Genomic DNA, 14,243 nt, shown 5'->3' on the forward strand with positions numbered 1-14,243 from the left:
GTGGTTGCATCACTATAGTATGATGTTTTAAAATCCTTTGGATATAAACCGACGCGTGGGATAGCTGGGTCAAAGAAACAAATAACCAAGTAACCAAAAAACAAATAACCCAGTCAATAAATGGGCTAAGGAACTGAACAGACATTTCTCAGAAGAAGATACATGATCAGGCAGCAAATATAGGAAAAAATGTTCAACATCTCTAACAATTAGAGAAATGGAAATCAAAACTACCCAAAATTTCATCTTACTCCAGTCAAAATATCAGTTATTAAGAATACAAGCAACAATAAATGTTGGTGAGGATGTTGGATAAAAGGCACACTTTCACATCTCTGGTAGGACTTCAAATTGGCGCAACCAATCTAGAAAGCAGTATGGAGGTTCATGATGTGATAATTTAGAAACTACATTCTTATGATATTTTTATGGAGAATGCTGTCATACAATTTGCTTTTCTTTTTTGGTTGTTATTTATCTTTCAATGAGGTGAATTATTCACTAACCAGCTCTTTGTAAGATGTTTGCAGTAGGTTTCATTACTTAACAGAAACTTTCATTTGGAGCTGTAAAATGGGTTGCTACCAGCAGAGAGACTAATGCCATCCAACCTTAGAAAGCCAAAATATAATCAAAGTGAAGTGATTGAAAAAAAAAAAAAGTAAGGACTATGTTAAGCAAAAATCATTTGTAAGCTAGATATTTACTTGATAAACTTCTGTAAATTCACTAATTCACTTTTTTTTTTTTTTTTTTTTACTGAAGACACTTGCTCAACAACAAGGAATAGCACCAGTTGTACCTCATCCAACTCTTCGCTTTCTAACTATTTGTATGTCTTCATCTTGGGGCAACTGTTGCTGGGGACTGGAGGGACCCCTCTCTACACCCTGGGAACAGCCTTTATTGATGATTCTGTGCCCACTCACAAGTCTTCTCTCTATATAGGTAAGTTTAACCTCTAATATAATCGTCCCAGGATCATTTTGTCCAAGTGTTTACTTTATGAGTATATTTGATATTTGTCAAAAGGCAAAGAAATTTGGTTCTCATTTTATAAGTAAAGCAAAACAGGGTTGGTAAAAAGTTATTTTTAATGTCATAGGCATTTCCATTAGGTAAATGCAGTATTTTCTTTATTTAACTATTTACTGCTATAACCAGATGATTAATAAAATGCATAATGATTTTTGCTTATATCCTCCTCTGGGCTTGCTAACCTTCCTGGATGGAAAGAACCACTGGAGAATCCTTCTGTCTGGGTTGCCTAAATCCTGGGGAACTTACACAGGGTGTGGCAATTGTGACTGGTATAGACTCCAAAAAACAAAAAAACAAAAACCAGAGGGCGTGTAGAAACTCTTACATTCTCATTTTAGATTAACACTTTTTTTTTCCCCTTTGTGAACTAATTCTACATAAAATTCCTTCCCTAAAGTCTAGAGCTAACCAGACTATGCAAGGTGCCTCATCTAATTATTGCCTGATTAATTTTTTAAAAATATTTATATTTTAGGTGTAGATGGACACAACATAATGCCTTTATTTTTTTATGTGGTGCTGAGGATCGAACCCAGGTCCCACCCGTGCTAGGCGAGCACTCTACTGCTGAGCCACAATCCCAGCCCCAACCTGATTAATTTTTATATGAGTTTTTCTCTTTATTTTTTTTTTTATTCTATCATAGGAAACTCATTGCTGTAGTACTGAAAGTCAGTATGTTCGGAGTGGCCCTGACAGACTACTAACTCTACCTGGGCACATACTTTAATTTTTTTTCTTCTTTTTTTTCCTTTTATTTATTTATTTATTTATTTTTTTGCCTCCAGTGCTAGCACTTGAACCTGGGGGCTTTGTACAGTTAGACAACCATTTTACCACTGATCCGTATGCCCAGATCTGGGTACATCTATAATATGGAAACTTCTAGAGCAACTGTATGCTTTACAAAAGTTTTAAGATGTCCTTACAAAATTGTTGGTTTAACTGAATTGGAAATCATTTCTTTAAAAGATCACCACTAAGCTAGGCATAGTGGCGCATGCCTGTAATCCCAGCAGCTTGGGAGGCTGAGACAGTTGGATCATGAGTTCAAAGCCAGCCTCAACAAAGGTGAGGCGCTAAGCAACTCAGTGAGATCCTGTCTTTAAATAAAATACAAAATAGGGCTGGGGATGTGAGTTAATGGTTGAGCCCCCCTGAGTTCAATCCCTGGTACCAAAACAAACAAACAAGATCACCACCAAAAAGAATTTATAAATTACCGATTTCTAGCATTTTTAAGCATGCCCTTTTATTCATAAAATATTTTTGAATATGAATTCTTTATATGTGCACAACTACTTATGAATTATATAGTTTAATTTTTCTACTAAAGTATTTTTTACTTTTTAAAATACAGCTATATTATAAATTAAGGAAGTTGGCAGATAGATAAAAATTATGTTTTCAGATTGTCTTCCATGAGCTTCATTTTGGAGACTTGATTTAGTACATTAGTCATTTTTGCCATTGAGATGTACTTAGATTAGGTAAAAACTAAGTTTCCTGTTCTTTTTTTGTATAAGAATGAAAAACCCAGCAGTAGTCTATAGGTTGGTAATACAGTTAATTTTTTTATACACAGGAAAATGTTAAATATATAATAGACACAAATAAGTTCAATTAAATCTTGCCTATAGTTAAAATGGGAAGTGTCTAAAAACAAGAGGTTTAAATGAATATCTATTAAGAAATGCAATTAACAGCAGATAGAAGTTTCAAAATCTTTTGTATGGCAAGTTAAATACTTTCCAAGTGGGTGCAAAGTGAGGAGACTTCTTGTTTCACATTGTTTTATTTCCTGAGATTGTAAACACTAATTATCATTCTTAGTACAGAATAACAGTAGATGTGCTACTCATGCTACCAGTGAACGTAATCTAACTTTCCATGGAGTTGCAATTGTTTTGGCTTGTTGTAATTATTACAGTTAGATAGATTTTCTACTGACATTCATTTTAGATTCCTTAACATAATTATTGATAAAATGATACCATCAAATAGTATATTTATTGAAAATATTTTTTTGTAATTTTGAAGTAGACCTCCTTAGTTACATTTTTCTATAGCAAAATATTTGTCTTTTTTCACTGTTTTTAGAGATGTAAACAAAGTTGTACATTTGGCTATTTCCAATGTCTGTTTTTTTTTTTTTTTTTCTTTCTTTCTAGGAATCGGCTATTCTATGTCAATCTTAGGCCCAGCCATTGGCTATGTTTTGGGAGGACAACTGTTAACCATGTACATTGATGTTGCTATGGGACAAAGGCAAGGCAATATCTCTTTTTCTTTCATTTGAGTCTATTTGATTTCAATATACTAACATCATAGATAATTTTCACAGTACTTATTCAATATGTCATGGGATTTTTAAGCCACAAAACTGACCATATACAACTTTTATATGATATCTTATTCTAGCTACATTGCTTCATGAATAAATACCATACCATCTCTTAATGTAATAATGTATTTATTCATAAATAAGGATATTTAATAGGGTTATGTGGTTAAATTTTTAGAAATACATTTTTTTCTAAGATTTCATGCATTGTTCAAAATCAACAATTCAATATAAAGTAGTCATGTTTTCTGTAGATTTAGTTGGGTACAGCTAGCCTGAAGTGTCTGATGGGGCTTTGATTCTCAAAATAAATTTTCTGGTAGCTCTGATAATGTCATACAGATTACAATTATAATTATAATGTCAGAGAGATCACTATTTTAATAACGTGGCAATACAGTAATAGTGATATATAATATTTATCCTATAATATATTCCAGACAGCAAATGTTTCCAATAAACATAACTTTCATGTTTTCTTACTTAATTTTCCCAATAATCCTTTAAAGCAGCTGATACTTACAGGTTGGTAAGTAGCCACAACATTAATTGAAGTAGATCTTTTGATTGCAAAATCCACATTACCTGCCTTTACCTTTTCCTGAATAGACAAATTAATAACCTTTGCTGAGAGTCTGTTTTTTCATTTTACCATTGAGAATCGTAACTGCACAATCCTTTGCTTGATTATAAGCAATGAATAAGGAAACGTGGTCCTTCGTATGTGATTTTTTTTTCCCCTAGAGCTTTTAGTCTTAGTATGACCTTTTAGAGACTGTGACAAAATAAGTTAAAACAGAACAAAGTAAAAGACCCTCAAAATGGTTTAAAGATTTTGATGCAATACCTAGAATTCTGAAACTACTAGTGGAAATATAGGGAGAGTACTTCAGGATACAGAATAAGAAATGATTTTTGGGGTGGGACCCCAAAATTTCAGGAACAAAAGCAAACATTGACAAATTGGATTACATCAAATGAAAAAGCTTCTACACAGAAGAGGAAACAACAGAGAGAAGAGACAACTACAGAATGGGAGAAAATGTTTGCTAGTTACCATTTGATTTAGGATTGTTAATATCCAGATTATTTTTTTAGGAACACAAAAATTTAACACAAGTTATTCAATTAAAGAATGGCAAATGATCTGAGTTAGAATTGCTGTTATACAAATAATTTGGCAAGAATGTGGAGAAAAAAGGAAACTCTTATACACTGTGGTGAGAATGTAAATTTGTATAGCCACTATGGAAAATAGTATGGAGGTTCCTCAAAAATGAAAAACGGAACTTCCAAATGATCCAGCTATGCTACTTTGGGTGTATATACAAAGGAAGTGAATAGAATAAATAAGAGATTTCTGCATACCCGCGTTTGTTACTGCACTCTTCTCAATAGCCAAGATAGGGAATCAATCTAGGTACAGATGAGTGGACATCTGAAAATATTACACACACACACACACACACACACACGTATATATATATATACATATAAGTATGTATTACATATATATCAGAAATAAATAAATATATATATATATATGTGTGTGTGTGTGTGTGTGTGTATATATTAATATTATTCAACCATGAAGAAAAATAAAATTCTGTCACTTATAGCAAAATGAAAGGTATTGGATGACAGATACTGGAAGAAAATTATCACACGCTCTTTCTTATATGAGGAAACTGAAAAAAAGAAATCAACTTGAAAGTAGAACAGTGATTGCGAGGGACTTGAGATGAGTGCCAGAGGACAAGGGGAGTAAGTGTAAAGATGGGTGGGTAGATAGGATCAAGGTACACAGTATGCATGTGTGGAAATATTAGTGACACCAAATCATTTTAGAAGAGTTTATACTTAAGTAAATGCCAAATGTGAAGCCCTGAATGTGGGCTTTCAACATAGGTCAGTGATTTTTTTGTGAGATATATTTAATTAATTTTAAATAATTATAATAATTTTAAGTAATTTTTAACACAGTAGAGGGTAAAAACAGCCATGGTTTAGTAAAGAATCCTCAGAAAATTCTATATATGTTTTCAAATATCCATCATACTTATTAACTGTTAAATATTTAAAAATTTTATGTCACATTTACTGTTTTAAAAATCTTTGTAAATAATTATTCTTTTAACTTATTAATGTCTGCTACCATTGTCTGATTATCATAAAGGCATCAATAAAAATTTGGTTATTATGATAATATCATACTTGATTCTCTTTAATTTTCGAGTCTATGATTATCATAACTGAGTTTTAATTAACAACATTGACTTGGCTTTTACCTCCTTTTTTTTTGTTGTTGTTGTTTAGCTCTGGTATCACTGAGGATGATCCACGATGGTTGGGGGCTTGGTGGATCGGATTTCTCATATCTTGCTTCATTGCTTGGTCTTTGATAGTACCTTTCTCTTGCTTCCCAAAACATTTACCAGGTAAAAAAGTTCTCTTTAAAACCGGAGTGTTTTTTTCCAATTCTAGCAAGAATGTAGTTTTTCTTTTTTTGGTACAGGAGATTGAAGCTGGGCCCTGTCCATTGAGCTAAACCCTCAGTCCTTTTGTGTATTGAGGCAGGATCTCACTAAATTTCTTAGAGTCTCGCTAAATTGCTGAGACTAGCTTTGAACTTGCCATCCTCCTACCTCTACCTCTAGAGTTGCTGGTTATAAGTGAAAGTCACTGGGCCCAGCCAGATATTGTTTTCTATATGACTAATAAGACTGTACATTTGTCCTCTTTGCTTTTGTATAGAATCTCAGTTGTGTACATATGCAAACTTTTGAATACCTAACTTTATTTTAGACAATGTTTACTTGCAATTTTAATATGCATGTATTTCTCATTAATATATATATATATATATATATATATATATATATATATATATAGATATAGATATAGATATAGATATATTCGTCTCCTTACTACTTACTAAATTTTTTATCTTTTATCTGGATTCCTGCTTTATTATATGTAAGACACAATATCTTTAAAACTCTTAGTTTGTATTTTGTTAATGACTAATTTCAAGGAACATTCTGCCTCAAATCCTTCATGTTAGTTATTTGTGGTTGAAAAGTACAAGTGCTTATTTTTTTCAGTTATCATTGAAGTCATATTGCCGTACATTCATTTTTATCATATCTTAATACTAGACATGTATCCAAAAGGAAACCTTTAATAGAAAATAATGTTCATTGTCCTCTCTGAAATCTTGCCTCTGTATCTGAAATAGGTATATATAGAAGTACTCTTCTCTAGGTTGGGGATATTTAGTGATTCCCATTGTCATTTGCAATAAGATAGATAATTAATTTTTGGAAATGGGCAAAAGAGAACTTGACAGATTAAAAGTAGATGAACTCATTGATTTCTTTTTACTGCAGGTCCTCCAATTTATGATTCCATATGTTGACTATTTTCTCAGATTTATTCACATAGAACTACTGAAAAATGAAGCCAGGCCTGGTAGCACATGTCTATAATACCAGCTACTTTGGTAGGCTGGGAATTTGCAGGAGGATTGCAAATTCAAGACCAGCCACACCAATGTAGACGTTCAGCAACTTAGTGAGACTTTTACTTAAAAAAAAAAAAAAAAAAAAGACTGGGGGATATAACTCAGTGGTAAAGTGCACTTGGGTTCAATCTCCAGTACAAAATTAAATAATAAAATTAAAAATAAAAGGGACATTGTGATAGTAAATATTATTTTTCATCTACCAAGCATCTTAGAAAAAAAGAGGAAAGAAAAATAGCCACAATGTACTTTAATATATAAAGGATGAGAAAGAGAAACATTTGAAATGTAGACAACATGTTAAGAGACGTGAAATGAAGAAAATATATAGGAGAGGAGAGCAAAATTGTCTCATTTTAATGTTTAGACTGGTAGGAACTTCCTTAGGTAGTGGTAATGAAAGTTAGCTCTTGGGCCGGCCTCATCACAGACATAAATATTTGTACTATTTTGTTGACAGAGAGGAACTGACCTCTTTTGTTATGGAATTTACATAGCTGTGGAAGTTTGTGTCAATTAAAAAGTAAGCATTTTTTTGAAATGGTGAGTGAAATGATAGAACAAGTACGTTTACTATTTTTTCCCCAGGTACAGCAAAAATTCAAGCTGGAAAAATTTCCCAGACTCATCAGAATAAGAGTAGTTCCTTGCAACACACAGATGAGAATTTTGGAAAAAGTTTTAAAGATTTCCCAGCTGCTCTGAAGGTGAAATAAACTGTTTTCACTTTCACTTTTTTCCCCTTACTTTCCTTCCATCCCTCCTCTGCATGTACATAATGCATATGTAAAACACATACACAAACCTTTTTGTAGTATATTTTTGTTTGCTCATTTACTGAAATTCTACATTTTATCAACATCTCTTCAGATTTAGTTTTTTTTCCCCTTGAGAACAACTATTCCAGAGTAGAATAGCTGAAAAAGCATGAGTTATTTTTTTTTTTTGGTGATATCAATAATCTGTGTTCCCTCTTGGTCATGCTAGCCCATTTTCCTCTCTTATTTCCTTTATGCAGTACTTGATCACTTATCACTGAAGCCTTTTCCTTCTTCCCTCAGCCACCTTTCGTCTCCTCTCCACATGTGCACATTCTTGTAAGCTTGATCATAACTTAATTCCAACTACTATTATTTTCTCTTACAGTAGTTCTGTTCTGTTTGATATATTTTCCTTAACTTATTTTATACATTATAATTTACACTACTTTCAAGAATTATTGGTTTCCATTTTTTTTTTTTTATCTGTATACCTTCTGTGTAGAAATCCCTATACTGATTCAGTTCTCTAATGAGTACGGAGTTTTATTGCTGCTTTTCCTTGGATGGAATACGACCTAATATCCTTGAATGACTAAATAATATTTCTGACTAAATGAATATTTTGAGAGTCATTCCACTTTAATTCCAGTAGTTTTTGGGTACTTTTTGTTCTTTTCTATGTAAATGTGTTGCAGTTGAAGTTTCAGATTAGTATGATGTTGATTTTCCAATGTGTCAATTTGCAAAAATTTTCATGTACTGATTTTTAGTTAATGCTTAAAGATTAGAAGCATTCCAGCAATAAAGACATCTATTTAGTTGTTCAACTTTATTCTAAATTTCAGACTCCTTTTAATCATGAAATGATTCTATGAGTGTCATTATGATCCTTAGAGACCAATCTCATCTGTGCTCATAGTCTCTATTAATTCTTTAGATGCTTCACCTACCCATTTTCTCATTAATGCATATGTAAATCTATTAATTATCCTTAGTTATATTTTGATGCTGGAGAGAATACTGTAATTTTATAGGCTAATATTGTGTTTTATTAAGAGTTTCGATATTTCACAATGCTACCATTTTAATGCTGCACTTTGCAGTGTAATCTTAGTTATTCATTTGGTGAACTGTATTTTTTTCTTTAGAATTTGATGAGGAATACTGTCTTTATGTGTTTAGTTTTATCAACTTCTTCAGAAGCCTTAGTTACTACTGGATTTGCAACATTTTTACCTAAATTTATAGAAAATCAATTTGGACTGTCATCCAGCTTTGCAGCTACCCTTGGAGGTAAAACTTTTTCTTTATCCTAACTTAATCTAATAGTTTTACTTTACCACAATAGCACATTTTCAGTAGGATGATATATAATTTTGAATATCTTGCACCTTGAAATTTACACTTTATACTTAAAAAAATTTTCAATTTCTTTTTCTTTTTTTTTTAGTTGTAAATGAACACAATACTTTTATTTTGTTTATTCATTTGTATGTGGTGCTGAGGATCGAACCCAGTGCCTCACACGTGTGAGACAAGCGCTGTACCACAACCCCAGCCTCTACACTTTATACTTGTTTGGATAAAAGTTTCTGATTTTATGACAATTCTTTGTATGAATCTGAGATAGACAATTCTATCAGGCTAAAGAGAACACCTTCATGTTCAATAGTTAATTTTACTAAACCCTTACTTAATAAAACTACTTTCATTTATGCAGTATTTTTATGTTGGCTAAAAACTTCTGTATGTTAAACCGTATTGTTGCTTGCTCTTTGTATTTTCCCAGTAGTCAGTCTGATTTACTCAATATTCCTGTGTTTTCTCTCTTGCCTTTTTTTCTCCTTAGGAGCTGTTTTGATTCCTGGAGCTGCTCTTGGTCAGATTTTAGGAGGTGTTCTTGTTTCAAAGTTCAAAATGACATGTAAAAATACAATGAAATTTGCATTATTCACATCTGGAGTTGCACTTGTGCTGAGTCTTATATTTATTTATGCCAAATGTGAAAATGAGCCATTTGCTGGTGTGTCTGAATCATATAATGGGTAAATATATTTCAATGTTTTTTATATTACTATCAGAGTAGTAAAACTATGTATGCATTTACAAGTATATGCATTCTTAAATTATGATTACTTTTTTTTTACTTAGAAGGCTTTTTATTTCTATGAAAGAGCATGTGGATTTTTTTTGTTTTGTTTTGCTTTTAGTATGAATAATTGAAATCTTCTTTAAAAAATTGCATTTGTTCAAAGAGCTTTTAAGAAGCAAATACCACATACTGGGTGCCACTATACCTGCCTCAGGGTTACAAAGACTAATACAACACAATCTTTGCTTAAGAGATTCACATCTACCATGTGAATGTGTTCCCCAAATGTATATGTATTGAAATAATTTCCATCTTCATAGAGCAATAGTATATATTTTTTTGTGGTGCTGGAGGGCCTTGTACACACAAAGCAAGCACTTTACCAACTGAGCTATATCCCCAGCCCAGTCAATAGTATTTGGAGATAAGGTCTTTAGAAGATACTTAGAATTAGAGGAAGTATTGAGAGTACAACCTCCCTGATGATGTTAATAGCTTTATAAAAAGAGGAAGAGAGACCTCAAGCCAGCTTTCTTTCTCTGTCTTGCTTTATGATATCCTCTACCATGCTATGATGTAGCAAGAAGGCTTACCAAATAATGAGCACATACTACACTGTGTCCTTGGACTTCCTAGCCTCCAGAACTATGAGCCAAATAAATTTATATTCTTTGTAAGTTACCCAGACTAAGGTATTTTGTCATAACAACAATAAAACAAACTAAGATAACAATGTGGGTAGAATTTCACATTTTATTTTCCCATTAATTTTTTTTAAAGAGAGAGAGAGAGAGAGAGAGAATTTTTTTTAATATTTATTTTTTAGTTTTCTGCAGACACAACATCTTTGTTTGTATGTTGTGCTGGGGATCGAACCCGGGCCGCACGCATGTCAGGCGAGCGCGCTACCCCTTGAGCCTCATCTCCAGCCCCCATTAATTATTTTAAATTAAGATTATTCCATGTTATTAAATTTTCTTAATAGTTGGATTAAAAATAAAATAAAATATTAAAATGAGGCTAGTCCCAGGTATACCATTGTTGTATCTACTTAGAAATTTATATGTGTTGTAGAGAAATGTGTAATTTGCTAATCTGTGCTATAAGTGTGTTTCTACCTCTAACCAGTTTGACTATTTGTCCTTCTTTCTTTGTCTTATTTATCTTGCTTTGAAATCCTAAGACACGAGAGGGAGATCAGGCAGGAGGAATTGCACAGCAGTGCATTTTGTAGTTCACAGTAGTGCTTTAATTATTTCATTAGATGTGCATGATGCTGTTGAGGGAGGTGGTACTCCAGGTCCAGGACACCATAATTCTGTGTTATTCAGCATTTCACATGGTAAAATGAATTGTAATTTATTTGGAAAGTTTGCCAATATCAATAATCATGATTTGTAGTTATTATTCACATGTCTGTCATTCCTTCATATCATTGTGATGCCCAGTGTTCTAAAGTAGTATTTGGTTAAGCTCCATAACATGTATTCAACACTTGTTGAATGCTTGCTCTGCAAAATCCCTATTCTAAAGGAGAGGTTTGAAAGCACAAGAGTGAATGAACAATGACTTAAGTCACTGAGGATGTACAAAGTGCTATGTAAATCAAAAGGAGAGCTTTTCTATTTGATTTGATTAGATTCAGAATGAGTTCATGGCCATATAAAAAATTGAGTTTAAATCAGTTAGGGATACAAGAATTTTGAGATTGATAGGTTAGAGAAGAGGAAGATAGAGGAGAGGAACTATGTTAAGCCAAAGGTGTAAATGCTATAAAAAGTGAAGGCTAGATTCAAGGATCAGTTTGAATGGGGCTTCTTATGTTATATGTCTAGAAATATTAGAAAAATATCTAGGAATGTTGAAAAGTAGGTAGAAGTAAGTTGTGTAGACCTGACTTTCATCACTACACAAACTTATCACAACAAAGCACTTTTTTTCCATATTCTTTTTAAGAAAAAATATTTAAATAGTTTATTATTCCAAGTAACAAGATAGATATGAATTCACTTGGTATTTTTCTGTTCTGCACAAGCGTTACTACCAGGTGAGTTTTCCTTAGCATAATCAGTAAAAAGTCAAGGTGTGTTATTTGAGTTTGAGGAGGATATAGGGATTGATTATCAAGATATGTCAAAATCTGGAACATAAAGATAGTGATTACTATATATGCATATCTCTTGGTGGTGCAAAAAACCCTGAAAGTTAGTATCATACACAAACCCACATTCACCCATGTTTATGTATGTGTGTATAGAGAGCTATAAATAGAGATAGGGCTTGATGTCACAAAGTAGGTATGACAATGTTTGATTATTTTCCCCTGTGCCCCCTCATTCTTAATTTTAGCTTCTATATCTGCACATTAAAATGCTTATATCATGACCACTTAGTAAAAATAGTCTTATCCAAGAAACATGAGTATAAGAAAAAGGAAAGAGCAAATCAAGAAGCTCAAGAAGTACCACTTCAAGGAGGAAGAGAAAGGTTGTAAGGATGCAGAATTTCTAGTATAGAGGTGCAGAGAATCTTTAGTCTGCCACATACAATTTTCTAACATTTTTATATTGCCTTGACATTTGATAAAATCCTTGGGTCTTATGGTAATTAGTGCTATTGATGGTGATTTGTGTTTCATTTTGTATTTAAAACCTTATAAAATATGATATTCCGTAGTAAGTACATACAACATTTTTTTCTGAATATATCCATAGCTAGATTTTCTTTGCTTATGAAATAGCTCTTGCAAAAGGCATAACTATTATTGCTATAGTTTCAGGGAATTACTTGCCTATTGTAGAGGCATAATTTTAGAGTGATAGTTTGAATTTAAATAAAAACTTAGTGTTTAAATTCTACTACATGTGATAAACATGCCCATTTTAAAAACATTAAAATATTTAAAGTAAAATATTTAAAAATAATTCTAATGGTACATGCATATAAACCATATACTTGGGAAACTCTTAATATTTTTTTTTTAAAGAGAGAGTGAGAAAGGGAGAGAGAGTGAGAATTTTGATATTTATTTTCTAGTTATCGGCGGACACAACATCTTTGTTTGTATGTGGTGCTGAGGATCGAACCCGGGCCGCACGCATGCCAGGCGAGCGCGCCACCGCTTGAGCCACATCCCCAGCCCCTCTTAATATTTTTCTACTAATGGTTTCTCCCTTGCCTTACGAAATAAATCTTTATAAAATAGGTAGGCTAAAGTGACCTACTCTTCATAATAAAATGTACATTCTGTGCACTGTAATTTCCACAATTCTATCTTATATTTTGTGTATTCTCAGTAATTATTTATAAATAACATGAGAATTATATATTAGAAAATTTAAATTTGAAAATTATTGTATTAAGGCTATTTCTAAAGGTGAAGGGTTAGTTTCTCTCTAGTCCTCTCTCTATATTTGTGCTGGAAATTTTTTTGTGGGTTGAGGTGGTAATGTTTATGTTTGTCAATAAAATCATAAACCTGGCAACAGCCTGTAGAATAGGTTAGACTAAGGAGAGACTCCAAGCAGAGTGACAGATAACTTATAATAATCTACTCTTTTGACAGCACTTTCCTTCACACTTCCCGTGTACTTGCTTATGGTGTGTTTTCTACCTTTCTCTTTAATCTATCTCCTTCACAAACCTCTCATTCTCTACCTACTAAAATGCCATTTTTCAGTTTAGCAATATTTTCAGCTACTACTTGGATATGCTAATTCATTTACTGTTTGATTTCCAGTGTGAAAGAGTTAGCTTAGCTTCAAGGTGGCATGGATTCATCATTCTCTCTTTCTGTTTTTCTCCCTTTCACCTCTGGCCCTGTTTTTTTGGTTAGATATTTGGTAAGTGCATTTTAGAAACACTTTTAGATGTATCGCTTCCACTTTGGTAGTTTGCACTTTGGTAGTTTAGTGCAAAGTTGGAGCTCACTGCACGGTCATTAGCAGGTGGGCCCCCTACACCTTAAGCTCTTCTCACAAGGCTCTACTTGGCTGGTTTTATAAGGCTCCTGGTTTTAGCTATATTTGTATGCAAATAGATTTTAAGATTTCTAGCTTCAGGCTAGTGTTCTTTACCAAATTTGAGACTCTTAATTTCTGTACATATATAACCATACTTGTTACCTATTTTTCAAAACTGATTTTCCTTCTCTATTGCACCACTGGGAGTCGCCTTTGATTTTTCCATCCTTCAATCTTCAATCAGTTAACAAATCATCAGATCTTACTGGCTAAACAACTAAAATTTTTCTCCAACCTATTTCCTGCATATTTTCTTGTATTTAAAATACAATAGAATCACAGTTATAATTGGTATTCTGAGGGGCTGTTTCCCAGTTTTCCTGTACTGTAAATAAAACAAACAGATCAAATTATCTGTATTCATTAAAAGTTGTGATTTTTTTCAATATTTTTTGGTTGATTTAAAAGTTATAAACTTTTAATGAACAAGTCAGAGCATTGCCATATCTTGCCATTCATT

At 32.5% G+C, this 14,243-nt stretch overlaps 1 protein-coding gene across 1 annotated transcript in view; it reads left to right on the forward strand.

Moving 5' to 3' along the window:
- Positions 1–14,243, forward strand: part of Slco4c1 (solute carrier organic anion transporter family member 4C1) — a 54,592-nt gene that overhangs the window by 27,833 nt on the left and 12,516 nt on the right. The window contains exons 3-8 of the mRNA XM_076856011.1: positions 766–948; positions 3,213–3,309; positions 5,702–5,823; positions 7,497–7,615; positions 8,818–8,962; positions 9,519–9,714. Coding sequence (XP_076712126.1) covers positions 766–948; positions 3,213–3,309; positions 5,702–5,823; positions 7,497–7,615; positions 8,818–8,962; positions 9,519–9,714 — 862 coding nt within the window. The remainder of the gene's footprint in view (positions 1–765; positions 949–3,212; positions 3,310–5,701; positions 5,824–7,496; positions 7,616–8,817; positions 8,963–9,518; positions 9,715–14,243) is intronic.

This window comes from Callospermophilus lateralis, chromosome 5 (genome assembly GCF_048772815.1).
Source record: "Callospermophilus lateralis isolate mCalLat2 chromosome 5, mCalLat2.hap1, whole genome shotgun sequence".
In the NCBI taxonomy this organism is placed as follows: Eukaryota; Metazoa; Chordata; class Mammalia; order Rodentia; family Sciuridae; genus Callospermophilus; species Callospermophilus lateralis.